At 40.6% G+C, this 20625-nt stretch overlaps 1 protein-coding gene across 3 annotated transcripts in view; it reads left to right on the forward strand.

Annotated features, from left to right (window-relative positions):
* The window catches only part of PLA2G4A (phospholipase A2 group IVA), a 220353-nt gene extending 200210 nt beyond the window's left edge, over positions 1-20143 (forward strand). For all 3 annotated transcript variants that reach the window (XM_030207544.1, XM_030207545.1, XM_030207546.1), the window contains one exon: positions 19785-20143. In XM_030207544.1, coding sequence (XP_030063404.1) covers positions 19785-19916 — 132 coding nt within the window. In that variant the 3' untranslated portion in view covers positions 19917-20143. The remainder of the gene's footprint in view (positions 1-19784) is intronic.
* The last annotated feature ends 482 nt before the right edge of the window (positions 20144-20625 follow it).

Here is a 20625-nt window from a genome sequence, read left to right on the forward strand (position 1 = left end):
TTGCACTTTGCTTTAATCCATAAAGACCTTTGTTTAATTTACACACTAGCTGTCTTTGTTTTGTATTTATGAAACCTGTTGGCTGTTCCATGTACAAGTCTTCAGTTATATCTCCATGAAGAAATGCTGTTCTCACATCAATGTGGTTGACTTGCATGCCTTTTGAGACTGCAATGCTCAGAAGTGTTCTAATTGTCGTGTGTTTCACTACAGGTGCAAACACTTCATCAAAATCTTCTCCATATTTTTGAAGATATCCCTTTGCGACTAATCTGGCTTTATACCTTTCCACTTTTCCTTGTGCATTCCTTTTTAACTTGAATACCCATTTGCATCCTATAGCTTTCTTGCCAGGAGGTAATTTTGTAAGAATCCAAGTATTATTTTTATGCAATGCATCAATTTCTTCTTGTGCAGCTTTACGCCATTCAGCAGCTTCTTCTGCTGGCATTTTCTCAATCTCATCCCATGTTAAGGGCTCTTGAGCTTCTGCTGACTTTGTTAGGTAAGACAGTCTTGGGGGTGGAACACCTTTGTTTTCCCTGGATGAGCGTCTGACAACAGGTTGGTCCGACCTTTCCGCATCCTCTAAATCTGAGAGTCCTTCTCCAATTGATTCCCCTTCTCCAACTGTACTGTCTCCTGCAATGATCCTTTCTGTGTCTGCTTCCTCTGCCTGTTCCTCGTTAGATACAGATGAGTTGCTTTCAGACATCTGCCTTGGTATGGCATTTATATACACTGGCATGTCTATTATGGTTCTAGTTTCATATTCTGGAGGATAAGGCTCATCTGGGATAATCCAGCCTTTATCAACCCTTTTGTTTTCATCAAAATATGTAACATGTCTTATGCCAACAATGCCAGTTTTCAGATTCAAAATTCTATATCCTTTGTGTCCTGGAGCATAGCCAACTAAAATGCCCCTTTCTGTTGTGGAATCCAGCTTATGCCTTCTTTGCTTTGGTACATGAGCATATGCTGTACTTCCAAATGTTCTTATGTGTGACAGGTTTGGCTTCCTACCATGCCATGTCTCATGTGGTGTGCGCTCAGCGCCTTTAGTTGGCATTCTGTTTTGTAGGTACACTGCTGTGAGAATGGCTTCCCCCCATAGTCTTTTAGGGAGATTGCTATCTGACAGCATACACCTGGTCATTTCCACAAGTGACCTAAATTTTCTCTCTGCAACAGAATTTTGCTCTGGTGTATAAGCTACTGTTGTGATATGCTGAATGCCTTCTTGTTCTAGAAATGTGCGCATGCTTTGTGAAGTGAACTCACCACCATTGTCGGTCTGGAGAACCTTTGGTTTTCTTTCAAATTTATTGCTCACCATGGCTACGTATTTCTTCAGCATGTCTGTGACTTGACTTTTTTCTTTCAGCAAATAGGCCACACAATATCTAGAGAAATCATCCAAGAATATTAGCACAAATCTGTTATTTCCCAATGATGGGATATTAAACGGTCCACATAAGTCACTGTGTATTAAGTCCAGTACTTTATTTCTCCTATTTCCTGTGTATGCAGGAAATGAGGGTCTCACACCTTTTTGAGTAACACAGTCTATGCATTTCTCCATTTTACCAGTATCTGCACTTATCTGAATGCCTGTGGCAAGTTGCTTACTGTAAAGATCCTGGATCGCCTTAAAATCACGATGTCCCAGGCGGCGGTGCCAGATTTCCAGACTACATTTACCATCATTCTTCCTTACTTGCGCCAGATGTGAGGCTTCACCTGAAATGCTCAGTTTATAAACATCATTATGCATAAAAGCTTCAGCATACACTTCATCATTTTTAGAGATTGTGCACTTACTGTTTTCAAAATGAATCACAAATCCCTTCTTATCTAATGTAGATACACTAAGCATATTGCAAACTGCTTGGGGAATATACAAGACATCACTTACAGGAATTTCTTTAACTTCATTAGACACTTTGCATTTTAAGAATCCAATGCCTTTTGCTTGGATCTGAGTAGTCCCTGCGTTTGCAGTTTGAAGAATACCTTCTTCTGGACTCATTTCCTGAAAGAAATCCTTACAATTGGTTAAATGGCATGTGCTCCCTGAATCCAAAATCCAAGTACTTTCATTTGAATTATTATTTACCATAGTCAAAGATTTTTCTGCCATTAGAAAGCTCTTATGTTTATCATTGTCTTTTGTACATGTCCTGCTTGGAAAATTCTTTTGTTCCATTGGCTTAGGTGAGCTAGAGGGGGTGTTTTGTGTTTCCTTACACCATTTAGATACATGTCCCTCCTTTCCACATGAGTAGCAAATCAGCTTGCCCTTGGGTGGAGTTTTCCCATAGCTCCGCCTTCCTCTATTCTTTGCCAAGAAATTTGTTTCATTTCTCTCTGACTGTCTTTGAGAATACATCTCCTCAGAATCATTAATTATGCATTCCTGCCTCAGTTTTGATGCTGCCTGTTCAAAAGATTGCCCTTCAATGGCTTCATTTACAGACCTAAAAACATCAAACTTCTTTGATAGTGAGGTAAAAAGAAATGCTCTTTTCAATGCATCACACATGGGAATTCCAGAAAGTTCTAGCTTTTGAAATGAAGACATAAGATGCATAATGTGATCATTACATTTACTTTTATCCCTTAATTTGGTTTCATTCAACTCTGCTAACCAAATTGGTTGCTGTTTTGCATATGTAGTTGCATACATAGTTCTCAGTTTATATAAAATTTCGTTTGCTGTATCTTTTGCCTCCACTAATATGGCTTGTTTCTCTGAAAGAGCTTCCAAAAACATGCACTTCACATAATAGTTTGCATTGTCCCATTCAGCCATATTTTCAGCTGTTCTGTTTTGGTCTAAACATATACTTAATTTCTTTGCTTGAAGGAGACATCTGAATCTTAGTTCCCACTGCTGATAATTAAATTCAGTTAATTTAGGCACCTTGAGAGAGTAGAAAAATGGTGAATTTCCTCCCTCAGCCATTTCTTAGCCTTGCCTTCTGTTTGGTGTGTGGGGGGAGAGAGAGACAGACTGAATCTTTCTTTTAAAACTTAAGAGAAAAAATGTGGCTTTTTCACTGCCTGGTAATATTTCTCTTCCTTTTCAATTCCTGGGCTGGGCCCATAACCCTTTTGTTGGATTATTTGTAGTAAATAATTAGCAGATTTTATACACACAGCTTCTGCTTTAGAAATGTTAATTTCTTTTCTTCATCTCTCTCACATACACCCCAGAATAATTCACTGCTGAGTCACTTTAAAGTTGAAGTAACAAAACATCTGTTTACTCACAGTTTGTAGTTAGATTTATATTCAGACAGGCTTATATATACATAATACTATACATTTGGATTATCAGCTCTTTCCATGTGCTTAGATGGTAATGGATGCTCACACCATAGATCCTCAGCTTAGGAGAGATCATGAGCTCCATGTGCTGTGCCTGATCACACCCACAGGAAGTTGCATAGGTGTGACCTCTCTAGGAAATTCACATCAGAGGTCACAGAGTAATCACAGAGAAAAATTGGTGACAGACAATGCATGTAAAATACAATACATTATTCCAACAAACCCCTTCTCATGCATAACTGTCATGCAATTATTAATTCATACAAAGTCCAAGCTTTATTCGCAGATTCACAAAATGTTCTCTGGGTAACGGTTTGGTCATGATGTCAGCTGTCATCTCACCGGTGTGACAATAGTGTAGACTGATGACCCCTTCTTTCGCCAGCTCTCGCACGTTGTGATATTTCGTTGCGACGTGCTTGGTGCGTGACTGAACCCTGTCATTCTGTGACAGTCTGATGCAGCTCTGATTATCTTCCATTATCTGGATTGGTCTCTGTTCAGCTATTCCAAAATCCAGCAAAAGTTTTTCAATCCACATCAGTTCTCTGCATGCTTCTGATACAGCCACATATTCAGCTTCTGTAGAAGACAGACTCACAATACTTTGTTTATGACTGGCCCATGAAATTTGTACATTTCCATACATAAACACATATCCACTTGTGGATTTATAATCAGAATGATCCCCTGCCCAATCTGAATCACAGTAACATATTAGTTTTGGATTACTATTGGCTGAAATCTTTAATTTACAATCAATGGTACCCTTTAAATACCTTACCATCCTTTTAACTGCAGTCCAATCTGATTTGGTAGGTGAGCTGACCCTTCTGCTCAAAATTCCTACTGCATTTGCTATATCAGCCCTGTATGTGGTAGTCAGATATAAAAGCTTACCTATGGCTGATCTATATTGGATGTTATCTGGTAAAGGTTCTCTTACTGTTTCATCCTTCAGAAAATCAGTGATCATGGGAGTGCTTACAACTTGGGCATCTTGCATACCTAAACTTTCAATAAGCTCATTTATTTTCTGCTTCTGGCTTAGAAGATAAGAACCATCATTTTGTTTCTCAATTTCTATACCAAGATAGTATGACACATTACCAAGTTCTTTTATCTCAACATTCAGGTTTAAATATTTTACAATGTCCTTGTACTCTTGCTCACTTTCACTTGCAATGAGCAGATCATCAACAAAAGCTAAAATGTATGCATATTGTCCATTTCTGCACCTAGTGTACAAGCATTTATCTGCTTCACCTTGCTTAAATCCTAAATTTGTCAATATTTCATGCAATTTGTCATTCCAACATTTTGCACTTTGCTTTAATCCATAAAGACCTTTGTTTAATTTACACACTAGCTGTCTTTGTTTTGTATTTATGAAACCTGTTGGCTGTTCCATGTACAAGTCTTCAGTTATATCTCCATGAAGAAATGCTGTTCTCACATCAATGTGGTTGACTTGCATGCCTTTTGAGACTGCAATGCTCAGAAGTGTTCTAATTGTCGTGTGTTTCACTACAGGTGCAAACACTTCATCAAAATCTTCTCCATATTTTTGAAGATATCCCTTTGCGACTAATCTGGCTTTATACCTTTCCACTTTTCCTTGTGCATTCCTTTTTAACTTGAATACCCATTTGCATCCTATAGCTTTCTTGCCAGGAGGTAATTTTGTAAGAATCCAAGTATTATTTTTATGCAATGCATCAATTTCTTCTTGTGCAGCTTTACGCCATTCAGCAGCTTCTTCTGCTGGCATTTTCTCAATCTCATCCCATGTTAAGGGCTCTTGAGCTTCTGCTGACTTTGTTAGGTAAGACAGTCTTGGGGGTGGAACACCTTTGTTTTCCCTGGATGAGCGTCTGACAACAGGTTGGTCCGACCTTTCCGCATCCTCTAAATCTGAGAGTCCTTCTCCAATTGATTCCCCTTCTCCAACTGTACTGTCTCCTGCAATGATCCTTTCTGTGTCTGCTTCCTCTGCCTGTTCCTCGTTAGATACAGATGAGTTGCTTTCAGACATCTGCCTTGGTATGGCATTTATATACACTGGCATGTCTATTATGGTTCTAGTTTCATATTCTGGAGGATAAGGCTCATCTGGGATAATCCAGCCTTTATCAACCCTTTTGTTTTCATCAAAATATGTAACATGTCTTATGCCAACAATGCCAGTTTTCAGATTCAAAATTCTATATCCTTTGTGTCCTGGAGCATAGCCAACTAAAATGCCCCTTTCTGTTGTGGAATCCAGCTTATGCCTTCTTTGCTTTGGTACATGAGCATATGCTGTACTTCCAAATGTTCTTATGTGTGACAGGTTTGGCTTCCTACCATGCCATGTCTCATGTGGTGTGCGCTCAGCGCCTTTAGTTGGCATTCTGTTTTGTAGGTACACTGCTGTGAGAATGGCTTCCCCCCATAGTCTTTTAGGGAGATTGCTATCTGACAGCATACACCTGGTCATTTCCACAAGTGACCTAAATTTTCTCTCTGCAACAGAATTTTGCTCTGGTGTATAAGCTACTGTTGTGATATGCTGAATGCCTTCTTGTTCTAGAAATGTGCGCATGCTTTGTGAAGTGAACTCACCACCATTGTCGGTCTGGAGAACCTTTGGTTTTCTTTCAAATTTATTGCTCACCATGGCTACGTATTTCTTCAGCATGTCTGTGACTTGACTTTTTTCTTTCAGCAAATAGGCCACACAATATCTAGAGAAATCATCCAAGAATATTAGCACAAATCTGTTATTTCCCAATGATGGGATATTAAACGGTCCACATAAGTCACTGTGTATTAAGTCCAGTACTTTATTTCTCCTATTTCCTGTGTATGCAGGAAATGAGGGTCTCACACCTTTTTGAGTAACACAGTCTATGCATTTCTCCATTTTACCAGTATCTGCACTTATCTGAATGCCTGTGGCAAGTTGCTTACTGTAAAGATCCTGGATCACCTTAAAATCACGATGTCCCAGGCGGCGGTGCCAGATTTCCAGACTACATTTACCATCATTCTTCCTTACTTGCGCCAGATGTGAGGCTTCACCTGAAATGCTCAGTTTATAAACATCATTATGCATAAAAGCTTCAGCATACACTTCATCATTTTTAGAGATTGTGCACTTACTGTTTTCAAAATGAATCACAAATCCCTTCTTATCTAATGTAGATACACTAAGCATATTGCAAACTGCTTGGGGAATATACAAGACATCACTTACAGGAATTTCTTTAACTTCATTAGACACTTTGCATTTTAAGAATCCAATGCCTTTTGCTTGGATCTGAGTAGTCCCTGCGTTTGCAGTTTGAAGAATACCTTCTTCTGGACTCATTTCCTGAAAGAAATCCTTACAATTGGTTAAATGGCATGTGCTCCCTGAATCCAAAATCCAAGTACTTTCATTTGAATTATTATTTACCATAGTCAAAGATTTTTCTGCCATTAGAAAGCTCTTATGTTTATCATTGTCTTTTGTACATGTCCTGCTTGGAAAATTCTTTTGTTCCATTGGCTTAGGTGAGCTAGAGGGGGTGTTTTGTGTTTCCTTACACCATTTAGATACATGTCCCTCCTTTCCACATGAGTAGCAAATCAGCTTGCCCTTGGGTGGAGTTTTCCCATAGCTCCGCCTTCCTCTATTCTTTGCCAAGAAATTTGTTTCATTTCTCTCTGACTGTCTTTGAGAATACATCTCCTCAGAATCATTAATTATGCATTCCTGCCTCAGTTTTGATGCTGCCTGTTCAAAAGATTGCCCTTCAATGGCTTCATTTACAGACCTAAAAACATCAAACTTCTTTGATAGTGAGGTAAAAAGAAATGCTCTTTTCAATGCATCACACATGGGAATTCCAGAAAGTTCTAGCTTTTGAAATGAAGACATAAGATGCATAATGTGATCATTACATTTACTTTTATCCCTTAATTTGGTTTCATTCAACTCTGCTAACCAAATTGGTTGCTGTTTTGCATATGTAGTTGCATACATAGTTCTCAGTTTATATAAAATTTCGTTTGCTGTATCTTTTGCCTCCACTAATATGGCTTGTTTCTCTGAAAGAGCTTCCAAAAACATGCACTTCACATAATAGTTTGCATTGTCCCATTCAGCCATATTTTCAGCTGTTCTGTTTTGGTCTAAACATATACTTAATTTCTTTGCTTGAAGGAGACATCTGAATCTTAGTTCCCACTGCTGATAATTAAATTCAGTTAATTTAGGCACCTTGAGAGAGTAGAAAAATGGTGAATTTCCTCCCTCAGCCATTTCTTAGCCTTGCCTTCTGTTTGGTGTGTGGGGGGAGAGAGAGACAGACTGAATCTTTCTTTTAAAACTTAAGAGAAAAAATGTGGCTTTTTCACTGCCTGGTAATATTTCTCTTCCTTTTCAATTCCTGGGCTGGGCCCATAACCCTTTTGTTGGATTATTTGTAGTAAATAATTAGCAGATTTTATACACACAGCTTCTGCTTTAGAAATGTTAATTTCTTTTCTTCATCTCTCTCACATACACCCCAGAATAATTCACTGCTGAGTCACTTTAAAGTTGAAGTAACAAAACATCTGTTTACTCACAGTTTGTAGTTAGATTTATATTCAGACAGGCTTATATATACATAATACTATACATTTGGATTATCAGCTCTTTCCATGTGCTTAGATGGTAATGGATGCTCACACCATAGATCCTCAGCTTAGGAGAGATCATGAGCTCCATGTGCTGTGCCTGATCACACCCACAGGAAGTTGCATAGGTGTGACCTCTCTAGGAAATTCACATCAGAGGTCACAGAGTAATCACAGAGAAAAATTGGTGACATACAATGCATGTAAAATACAATACATTATTCCAACAGTATTATCCCCCTAATTCTAGAAGATTGCCAACCCACATTTCTGAATAGCATGCAATTTGCATGCACAAGTTATGTAATAAGGCCAGTCATGTGCTTAACATAATTTTTAGTTTAAAACATTTCTATTGATAACCCGGCCGGTTAAATGCACCATAATCGGTTAGCCACAAATTTTCAGCAGAATGTGGCTGGCCATGACCCACTGAAAATTTGCGGTTAGTGGATAGCTGGTTGTATCGTGCAATATAACCAGCTATCCACCAGCGGAAGTTTAGCAGCCATATTTGGCCATGTGAATAGCAGACCAATCTTTGGTCGGTTCAAACTTAACTGGCCGGTGCTGAATATCGGCTTGGCCGGTTAAGTTTGAACTGGCCAAAAAGAAACTGGATATTCAATGCTGGTCACCAGAAATGGCCCGGCATTGAATATCCAGGCTCAGTGCCAACTGTAGGAGTTAGCCGGGCTAACTCCCGCAGTCTGAATATCGGCCCCAAGTGTATAAGAACCATCATCCATTTTTCATAAAAAGTCTGAGCCCTGTTTACTATGGCACGTTAGCGTTTTTAATGTGCCTATAATTAGCGTGCACGCTAACCTTGTAGGCCCCATAGGGATACTGTAGGTGTGTACACTGTTAACACGTATATATGGTTAACGTGCATTAAAAACACTAACACGCCTATAATGCGGCATAGTAAACAGGGCCCTAAATCATTTCTCCTCCCTAAAATAGTATCAGCTAACATAAGTCTCCAGTTATATTAAAGATCCTTAACAGACCCAGATAATATACAGTTGGAGCCCTGTATAGGAATAAATCCCATACACCTTTTCCTCCACCCTCACCACAACCTTATGTAAAACCAAATAAGGGGCCCTTTTAATAAGATATGTAGACACCTACACACGTATAGCACGTGTCAAATTAGAACTGCCACCTGGCTACCACATGTCCCAGGTGGTAATTCTAATTTTGAAGTGCGGCAGAAAATAATTTCAATTTTCTACTGCGTGGTGCTAACAGGGCGGTAATTGACAATGTATGTGCACTGACGATTATCGCCGGTTAATGCGTGAGACATTACCGCTTAGTCAGTAGGTGGCCAAAATGGATGTGCACTGATTTTTATTTTGCCGCATGTCCATTTTCGTCAAAAAATAAAATGCCTTTTTTTGAAGGGGGCACTGAAAAATGGACCTGCGCACGTCCAGTACATGCGCCTACAGCAGCACAGGCCATTTTTCGGCACTCCTTAATAAAAGAACCCCTAAGGAATTGGAGTGTCTGGGTTCTTATGACCCCCCAGATCTCCTATATGTTAAAGATAACTACTCCTGTCCTCCCTCCCCCCCCAAAAAAAAAACCCATCCCCATTGTTCATCCCTGGCACACTGTATGTTTAAAAAAAATCAGTATATTATAAATGGTTTAATTTAATAATGTGATAATTGGTGTTAACGAGCAATAATAAGCTATACTAGCTCAAGGTAAGTTGTATTTAAGTACAGTAGGTATTTTGCCTGTTGTAATCACTACAGTAAGAAAGTGCAGTGTAGCTAGTGTATTGGTGAGGTAAATCAAATATATTACACTAGTCTAGGCTAGATCACTAATGTATTTTTAGAAAGGAGAGAATCCCTCAGAAACCTGACTGACTGAGAGTCCCAGGCTTACAACGGATATGATGAAAACCGTTGCTAAGTTTGTATCATGGGGATTCACTTAACTCTCCTTCTTTTTTATTATTGAAAGTGCTTGATGCTGTGATTCAAAAAGGTAAGCATTCAAACAGAACCTCAAATAGGCTGGATACAAGCGCCAATGGATATGGAGCAACACTTAAGTCGAACGGCGCCACCGTTTCACCTTCAAGTGGCTTCCTCAGGGACGAGTGCTGGTGTCCGTGCGTGATTTTATTCAAGTGGCGTTCCTCGAGCAAAAATGGCAACTTGAATAAAATCACGCACGGACACCAGCACTCGTCCCTGAGGAAGCCACTTGAAGGTGAAACGGTGGCGCCGTTCGACTTAAGTGTTGCTCCATATCCATTGGCGCTTGTATCCAGCCTATTTGAGGTTCTGTTTGAATGCTTACCTTTTTGAATCACAGCATCAAGCACTTTCAATAATAAAAAAGAAGGAGAGTTAAGTGAATCCCCATGATACAAACTTAGCAACGGTTTTCATCTTATCCGTTGTAAGCCTGGGACTCTGTCCGTCAGGTTTCTGAGGGATTCTCTCCTTTCTAAAAATACATTAGTGATCTAGCCTAGACTAGTGTAATATATTTGATTTGTATTTTGCCTGTTCCCAGAAGACGTATACGGGGAAGAAGAGGAAAGGGATTTGATATACCGCCTTTCTGTGGTACAATCAAAGCACTTTACATGTACAGGTACTTTTTCTGTTCCTATTGGGCTCACAATCTAAATTTTTTTTTTTAATACTTATAAATCCTAGGGCTAGATTTTCTAATGTGTGCTCATGCTCTAGCATGCATTAATGCTGTTAATGTGCACTACTATTAATAAATGGATCTCATTATATAAAATTGGACCTGCAAAAAATAACATGCATTAGTAAGGTAGTGCCTTTTAGTTAAACTAGCCCTGAGTTTGTATGTGAGTCTATAGAGGGATGAATGACTTTCCAGAGGCCGCTTGGTGCAGCAGTGAGATTTAAACCCTGGCTTTCCTGGATTTAAGCCAAGTGCTCTATCCACTATTTTATTCCTCCACACCTGCCCTCTGCTGAAGCAGGCAAAGGCATTAAACCTGTGGCTGAGAATATCTCATAGGCCTTTTTATTTGTGTTATGTCTCTCTAGCTGCAGACTCTTATCTTCTTCTACAATGAGTGTATCTTTGTGAAATTTCAAAGATTAGATAGCCAATGTACTTTAGCAACCAAGTGCAAGCTGATAAAAAAAAAAAAGTTAGCAACATTAGATTAAATGAAACCTCAAACTTGCATGTGCAACTTATCCTTGCCAAATGCAAATAGTTTGACTTGAGGATCTCTTCAGGTCTAGATATTGTTGTTTGAACGGAAGAGCTAAGAGAAGCTGAGAAAGCACTCAAGAAAGCAAAGAAGTAAATGGAAGAAAAAGCAGCCAATCCAGGAAAATGGGGAGACAAGGCTTTTTATTTTTAAGATACTTCACAGAAGTGCACAAGTGGCATTGTGAGACTCAAGAGTAAAGGAGAGGAATATATATATAGAAGCACATGACAATAAAGCACATACTGGACTTGATGGACCTTTGGTCTGTCCCAGTATGGCAAGGCTTATGCTCTTATGTTCTACTGCTTAAAAAATGTTTCTATTATGTATAGATGCAGGTATAACTAAAGAAGTGGCATTTGTCAACCCACGGCCCTAAGTAGGGCCATGCATTTCCAATACAGAAGCCAAATCACATTGCTTCCCTATTTGTAGTACTTTGAATTCTAATGTTTTTGACCTATCTAAAGACCCCAACATGCAAGCTTTGATTAGCAAACCTCAGTTTCCGTGAGCACATATGTGGTATACGTGTGTTACTTGTAGCTAGACTTTTATATGTTGTATTTAAGGCTTTTATTGCAGTTATAATTTATTTCACTTGCTGTACTGCTTAACTTACAATCGCAAAGATCTCAGTGGTGTACACAAGATTAATTTTACTTATTTTTATGTAATTGACAAATGATTGCCAATGGAGATAATAGCTCAAAAGAACCTGAGAAACTATTACACAGATAATAAACAAAACAAATGAAGGGCTGTTTTGTTTTATATGTATTGATTGTCCTGCATTTTAGACTCGTTTACAGTATGTGGAGAGCAGGCATTCACAACCATAGACAGTAAGTGCTGTTTAGGAAGGTTAAAGTGGGTGGGGCTAGGTAACCTTAAGGGGTAGGATGGGGCTAAGGTCAGGGGCAGACTGAGAGTGGTCTGGGCCCCCTTGCCTGGCCACTGCCTGACACCCCTGCTGCCGCAGCCACCGCCCCCACTGCCCCAGTCTTACCTGAAGGGTCCTGGCAGTCTGGTGGCCTCTGCGTGGGAGGGGGCATGTTCTGTCCTGTCCACTGCACTGCCGTTATTCCCCTACCTGCCAACACCACTGTGTTTTCAAAATGGCAGCCTTCCGCGGTAGTCTCGCAGGTCTCGACAGTCTCGCGAGACTTCTGCAGGGAGTCTTTGCCGCCATTTTTAAAATACAGTGGTGCTGGATGGGGGGAAATAGCGGCAGCCCAGCAGGCTGGGCAGGAAAGAACATGTTGTTTCCCCCCACCCCCCCCCCCCCCCCCCCCCCCCCCCGAGACTACTAGATCACCACCGGTGTGCTGGGCATCCAGGCAGAGCCTCTGGGCCCCCTAAAGCCTCTGAGCCCTAGGGCACTGCCTAGTTGCCCGAATGGTCAGTCTGCCCCTGGTCAGGGTATGGTTGGGAATAGGGTGGGGTATGGAGTGGAGTGGAATAGAACAGAGCAAGTTAAAATCTTTGGAGAGTGAGGCAACAACTTTCACAGCAGTAAAGGTACAGTGGGGCACTTGTGAACACTGCAAGGAGGGAGTCCTTCACTATGGGGTTCTGGTGAAGCTGTATCATCTGTCTCTCCAGTTCCACTGTTAGTGATGGTTATGTGCATGCTGAATACACACTCCAGTAATTGCATGCCAAAAAAAAAATCAAAATAATGCACCAAATCAATACAACATATTAAACAGAACAATATTTGCAGTACTCTGGAAATATATGCAAGTACTTTAACACTTGGCTCCCAGACAGATCTAGCTCCCTAATCCAGCATATTCCTGTTGAACATGCAAACAAAGATGTTCAACAACAATGTAACAGAAATCTCGTGGTTAATGGCAACCACAAAATGATTTGCCTATCAGTTATTTTGATAGGTTGCCAAATTGGCTTCGGATCTGCTGGCCTTTAATTTCTTGTTGAGTTATGGAGTGTGGTAGCCGTGTTAGTCCACTCTTAAGGTTATCAAACGTTTGGAATATGTTTTATCTATACTAGCTGTATCTCATTCTTTATTTTTTTATTTATAGCATTTGTATCCCACATTTTCCCACAGATTTGCAGGCTCTTAAATCAGTAGTCTCAGAATAAGTGAAGCAAGGGTTCAAATCCAATTGCCACTCCTTGAGATCTTGGACAAGTCACTTAAGCTTCCACTGCCTCAGGTCCAAACAGATTTTAAGCCCTCCAGAGACAAGAAAATACTTATTGTGCCTGAATGTAAGTCGCATTAAGCTACAACTGAAAGGCATGAACTAAATCCAAATCCAAAATGTAATACTAGGCATACAAAATCCTATAAGATCACACAGGACCTATAAAGCAATTCTACCACACCATAACAGTACTAACTTCAAGGGGTCATGGCAGAGCCTTCTAGGAAAAAGGAAGCACTGTAAACATGGCATCGGACAGTAGAACATTAATACACCTATTGGAAAACTAAACAAGCTGAATTAGTACATATCAATCCTATACAGACGTTGAATACTAACAGAAAACCCTACCTTATTCACACAGGAACACAGGGAGACCCTCGACTATACAATAAGTAACCACAAGCAAAAAATAAAAACATGTAGACCAAATTAAAACTGAACCCCCCAAGAAACCAGTGCAACATCAGTGAAATAGAACAGTGACACATAGCCCTCTGTACTGTGCAAATAGAAAGAAAGCAGATATAAATGTCAAAAACCGACATTTCCATTTGCTATGTTATACATTAACAAATAAAACGAAAATGGAAAATAAGGTGATACCTTTATTTTTTTGGACTAGTTTTAAACATTTTAAACTAGTCTTTGGAGGCCAAAACCTCCTTCCTTAAGTCTGGACAAGCATACTATAACAGAAGTATACTGTCTAGAGCTGAAGAAAGAGGTTTTGGCCTAAGAAAGCTGGTCAAAAAATGTATTTAATCCAATAAAAAGGTATCATCTTATTCTGTGTTTTTTTTTCTTTTATTTATATTTATTCACTTTTAAAATGGACTAACACAGCTATCACACTACTTCATCGTAAATTCAAATCAAAAGCATTTTTTTTCTGTCTTTGCTGTCTGGCCATTTAATTTTTCTAATTGTGTTGGCCTCAGTCTGTGATTTCTGCTTTCCTGTCTTCTTTTAACTCTTTCCAAAGGTCTTCTGTCACATGTCATTTTTTAAAATCTTTTTCTGTGTTCTTCACCTCCTCCACTACATCCAACCCCAACACTGATCTGTTCCTTTTAGCTTTCTTCCTTTTATTTTTGCCTATTCATTCAGCTTTCATTTCATATTATCTAGTCTTCAGTCTACCTCTTTTTACTGCATGTACCTACAGCTTTCAATTTCTTTCCCTCACTCTGGCCCTCCCATTCTTCTTCCTCTTATTTCTCAGTCTTTCACTAACTCCTCTCTTCCCCTGCCATCCAGCTTCTTCTCTTTCTACCCCTGCCATCCTACATCTCCTCTCTCTCTGACTATCTCTGTACCACCTGCCATCTAGCATCTTTTCTGTCTCTTCCTAACCTCCCTCTACCACCATCCAGCATCATCTCTAATGTCACAGCCCTGGATTAACCATTAAGCAAAATAAGCACGTGCTCAGGGCACCAAGGGAATGGGGGAATCACAAAGTTTTTTTCCCTAGCTATCATGCCCTTAACTCTTTTACTGCCATCTGCCACACCCATTATCCAACATGAATTTCAGTGTTTTTTTTTTTTTCAATCATTATAAATATATATAATGTTTTGTTTTGTACAATAATGATATTTCTTAGCACTTACTGAGTCTTAATGTCTTTTCAGTTAAGCAGTGGAAGGGCTGAGGGGCACCATTGTTGGTTTGTACTTAGGGCATCAGTTGGACTTAAGCCAGCCTTGTTCCCCTGCCTTCCACCCTCTCCTCTCTTGTCTCTCCCTCCCCTGCTATCCAGCATATCCTTTCTTGTCTTTCTTCCCCCCTCCAGCTAGCATCTCCTCTCTTGTCTCTTTCTCTCTCCCCATTCCACCATCCAGTATCTCCTCTGTCTCTTTCCCCTGCCTCGCCACCCAGCATGCCCCTAGCATGCAGCATTGCCCTGTCTCTCTTTCTTCCCCCTTCTCTTGTACCACTCAGCCATGCCCTTGCCTCTTCCTCTGTCTTCCCACATCCAGCATTGCCCCGTCTCTCTCTCTTTCTTTCTCTCTCCATTCATCATCTCCTCTGTCTCTCCTTCCCTCCCACACCATTCAGCATTGCCCCTGTTATCTCTTTTCTCCCCATCCAGCATTGTCCCCTCTCTCCTCCCATGCATGATTTTAACTGTGATGCAAGCTGTTTAGTAAACTTTCAGATGACATAAAGGTTCAGTGTTACAGAGTATTCCATAAATTACATGTGTATATTTATACACTGTCCAGAGTCCATCCATGTGTATGCTCACCTGCAAGCTATCACATTTAGGCAGCTTTTTATAGAATAGCATGTAAACAGAATATTGGCATTTAGACACTTGTGTATGCATATGGAGTGGAGGAGTAGCTTAATGGTTAGTGCTGTAGGCCAAGAATCTGAGGAACTGGATTCAATTCCCACTGTTTCTTGTGACTCTGGGCAAGCCACTTAACCCGCCATTGTCCCAGGTACAAAAAAAAAAAAGACTATGAGCCCTCTAGGGTCAGAGAAAGTATCTACATATAGTAAATATATATTGCTTTGGTTGCACAATAGGGCAGTATAACAAAACCATGACCCATTACATACATTCCTGACATCTGTATCTTGACATCTTCTTTCTAGAATGACCCCCCTATGCAGAGAAAGCTTTAGAAAATTGCCCCCCTTGGAGCCTATTTACTAAGCTGCGATCAGCAGTCAGTGTAGGAATTAGTATGCACTGACATCACAATGGCTTTACACTGTATGCTAATTCCAGTGTTAACTGGTCAACATGGAATAATCAGGGACCAAGCCAAATACCAAGCACTAACTGTTAATGCAATGCAGTTAATGGCTTTTCAATAGGTAAAGCTAATTGTATCATGTTATCTGTGCAGATAAGACACACAATAAATGCTTTAACTGTAAGGAAAGATGCTGGAAATGCTCCCAACAGTTAACACAGAGAATATAAACCGAGATCATGTTTTTTTCCCCCTAAAAAAGGGGGGGTGTTAAGTTGAAAATAAATCAAAGGTTTAAATTCAAATTTCCCCCCTATCTCCCATCCCCGATGGTGTATTGCCTTTTTCCTATTCCCCCCCCCCCCCCCCCAAGCTGTGGTGTCCTTCCTCCGCTATCGCTTCCACTTGTCTCTCCCCGAACCAAAAATTCTTTCACTCCTACTTCCACCACCTTTTCCCTTTCTCCCAAACAGACAAACCCCCTCCCACCGAGAAGATGATGCTCCCCTCCCTGATCTACCCATAGGCCCCAGCTTGCCACTAGACCACCAGGGTTGTATGGTAGACCCTGGTGTGCTGTATGGGTGGGTCTGGGATGGAGGCTTCATCTGCTTGGTGGGAGGAGGAACACAGGGAGGAAGGAAGTAGGAGCTCTTCCAGTTTTGGGTGGGAGGATTGATTGGTGGTGGAAGAGAGATACCACAGGGAGGAGAGGGAACAGGAGGAATACAAACACCTGGGGGAAAGGAGGGTAAGCCTGAATATAAACTGAAATGCAATTTTTGCTGCCCTTTTTTTGGTCATAAAGCTCAGTTTATATTTGAGTATATATGGGGTAATTAACACAAAGTAGCTGCAAAACCTTATAACACATCAGTAAACATGCCCCTTACTTAAAAATAAACAGAGCTACCAACTACGTCCAGACTATAAAGGACAATTTTAAAACATCAGCATTTTTCAGTTCCAGTTATAAACAATCTGGGATTTCTATTTCTGCTTGTTTCATCAACCAAACAAGTAAAAACTTAAGGGCTCATTTATTAAGCTGTGTTAATTAATTAGCATGGGCTTTACTGTATGATAGATTTTAGTGTAGATGTATTAACTTCTACTGAGCATTAAATCCAGTAGTGAAAGGCAAAAGCTACACTAGTTTTTTTAACGTGCGTAGCGAGCAGGAACCGGATCTGATTTGGATGAGTCACGGGAGTGGCCAGCGTAACAGCTAGTAGGGAGATCAGTACTGCAAGCTAACTCTCACGACTGCCGATCGCATGGTTGGACTTAGCACCACCTTGAGAGGAGGCACTGACTGCAGCCATGATACCAGCAGTCCAGTAGTACAGCCACAGACTGGTGGAGATTCCCCAATTCCCCAGATCTGATTCCGTGACCCCCTCCATCTCCCCAATTGCATGCCCCATCCGTTAAATATACTGTCCTCCAGTCCCTGTTACCTCATGCTAATTGGCTTCTACTGATAAGCCCCTCCTTGAAAGCCCTTCCTTGAACCACAGTTCTGCCTACAAGTTGGCAAGGAAACCCACCCTCCATCACCCCCACCCCCTACCATCCCTGATTTACTCAGAGATAATCCCTGGTAGTCTGATGGACTAGTATGCGAGAAGAGTAATTGCACATATGTGTATACTACCCAGACTCTATCCATATGTTCATCAACTTCAAGCTATACACTACCCTCTGCTCCTGCCCCATCTGACTCCAAGAATCATAATGGTCATCATGAACCCTAGCTGTAGTATGGTATGACTGGTAGGCTGCATCCTTCCTTATCTCCTTATATGAAAGGATGCCCCCTAACATTAGTACCACAAGACCGCTGCTTGTGGTGGCTATTTGGATTCCAGGAGCCAGTTGGGACGAGAGTGGATGGGAACTCCTCCTGTCCTAGCCCACTAGGGATCACCTCCACGTAAGTCCCGGGGATGTTAGGGGGGCTGGGAGGAGGGTGGGGTAGGGATAGGGTGAAGGTTTCTTTGCCAGCTTGTGTGCAGAGCTTTAGTTTAGGGAGGGACTTATCAGCAGGAGCCAATTGGGGGGGGAGCTTGGGAGCATCGAGAGGGATGTGCTTGGAGGGTTGGAAACACAATCAGAAGGTGGAGAGGGTTGGAGAATCAGTATGGGGTGGTGGGGGAAGGATGTGGGGGGTGTTTGTGGGGAGAATGCCACCATAACACATTTATGCATCACTATTTATTTTTACTTGGGCCTGTACTGCATTACCTGTTGTGACAGATAATGTGGGCACCCATTCTATTTGGCACTGCAGGTAATGTGGTGCCATACAGTAAGTGCCTGCTCTGTACTTTTACCACTCAGACTTTGCACTTACCATACACTAGTTTTTGCAACTAACGCACAGTAAATGCAAAACCTTGCCATACTTTAGTAAAAGAGCCCCTTGAATGGTTCAGAGATGGTAATTAAAGCAAAACACATTTGAAGACTGGTTGAAATTGTCTCATGTGACTTTTATCTGTTTGGCTACTCTGAGCAAGGTCATTGTTCTTCCAGTCTACCTGTGATAATCTTGTAAATGATTATGTTGCCATAGTAGGTTATTGTATTACCAAAAACAAACAGCATGGTCTTCTTTGTCCTTGACATCTTCTTTTAAGATTTATTATCCCCAACGCAGTCTGCGTTCTGCTCAAAATCTTCTACTGGACATTCCTACTTTTAACAGATCAGACTTGATTCTCATCAAACTATTAAGTTTCAAGTTGAACGAACACAATTATGGAACACCTTACCTGCTGGACTTTGCAGTATTACATCACTTCTGCGATACAGAAAGCAGTTAATGACTTTTTTATGTGCACAGGCTTTCAGCTACAATGTTTAATTCAGAAAGCAGTAAGGACTAGATTCTATATATCACGCCTAAAAGATCAGCGCCAAAACAAAATACGCCTAAGCGTATTCTATAAAGTATGCCTAAATTTAGGCATACTTAATAGAATAAGCCTAAATGTCTGCGCAGTTATAGAATACGCCGAGCACCCATCTATGTGATTAAATTTAGTCATGGGCAGTCATGCCAAGTAAAACTTGGTGTAAATGCCATCGCCTAAAATACGCATGGACTGGGTGTATCCTATAACCACATGCATAGATTTTAGAAACATCCACGACCTTCCCATTCCACACCCATGGCCACACCACCTTTTCAACTATGCGACTTAGAATTTACGAGCATCACATTATAGAATACACTTAGACAGTTCTGAGTGTAAATTTTAATTAATGCAATTAGTGTCAGTAATTGATAAGTGGTAATGATTGGCACTGATTGGCTTGTTAACTAATTAAGTTGCATGCACAAATCTAGAATACGACTGGATTTGCATGCTCAACTTAAGTCACGCTATATAGAATCTGGAGTTAATGACTTTTATTTGTGCAGATTTTAAGTGGAAAAGTTCTCAGTTTTTACTTTATATTGCTTGTTGCATGTATGGTACTGTCTAGGGTGTGGAGGGCTATCAGGTGTTATGTGATTTTATGTGTCTCTAATGTTTCATTTGATTTTATGTATGCTTTATTTTATATCCTACCTAGAGTGGCAGATAGAACGAGTTATAAATATATATAAATAAAAAAATTATAAATAAAAAAATAAGTCTAATATATTGTTTTTCTCTGTTACAGGTGATCAAGCAAGCCATAAAGGAGAGCATAGAGTACCGAAAACACAATCCATCACGTTGTTCTGTGTCCCTCAATGATGTTGAAGCAAAAAAGTTCTTTAAAAAAGATTCTCAACATAGACTCCCAGCATAGACTCCCAATATAGACTCTATATATTGACTGTTTCAAAGTACATGGCATCCTTGAGCAGTTCTGGTTACCTTTACCATTGGCTCCCACTCAGGGCCCCTTTTACAAAGCGGTGGTAGCCCCAAAGTACCGTTGGGCTACCGAAGCAGCCTGGTGGAATGCTTACCCCAGTGCTATCCTATCCGGCGCTACAAAAAATGTATTTATTTTTTTTAGCATCAGTGTGTACTTGGTGGTAATCGGGCAGTGCCACGTGCTGCCTGGTTAGTGCGGGAGCCCTTACTGCTACCTCAATGGGTGGTGGTAAGGGCTCCCTCCCCCCGCCCGAAATGGCTGCGTAGCAAGTGCTTCATTTGCTGCTTGGACATTTGTTTAAAAAAAGAAAGACCTAACTTTTACCCACTACGGTAAAAGGGGACCTCGGCGCACATCAAAACCACGCACCGATGTAAGCGCAGACCCCCTTTTGCTGCAGCTTGGTAAAAAGGTCCCTGAATGCTTTTGCTAATGTATACTATATCTACCATAACAGTAAGGGGGAAAGTTAACAGTGTGGAGTACCATTAAGAGGATTATTTTACTGTTAACCCTAGCTATTAGTAACTAGGTCAATCTGTGCCAAAATATCACAAGTTAATGGTAAAATATCCCATCTTAACAGTAGCCCACATTGATAACTTACGTCCCCCCCCCCCCCCCCATTATATTATTT

Source organism: Microcaecilia unicolor, chromosome 6 (assembly GCF_901765095.1).
Source record: "Microcaecilia unicolor chromosome 6, aMicUni1.1, whole genome shotgun sequence".
Classification (NCBI taxonomy): Eukaryota; Metazoa; Chordata; class Amphibia; order Gymnophiona; family Siphonopidae; genus Microcaecilia; species Microcaecilia unicolor.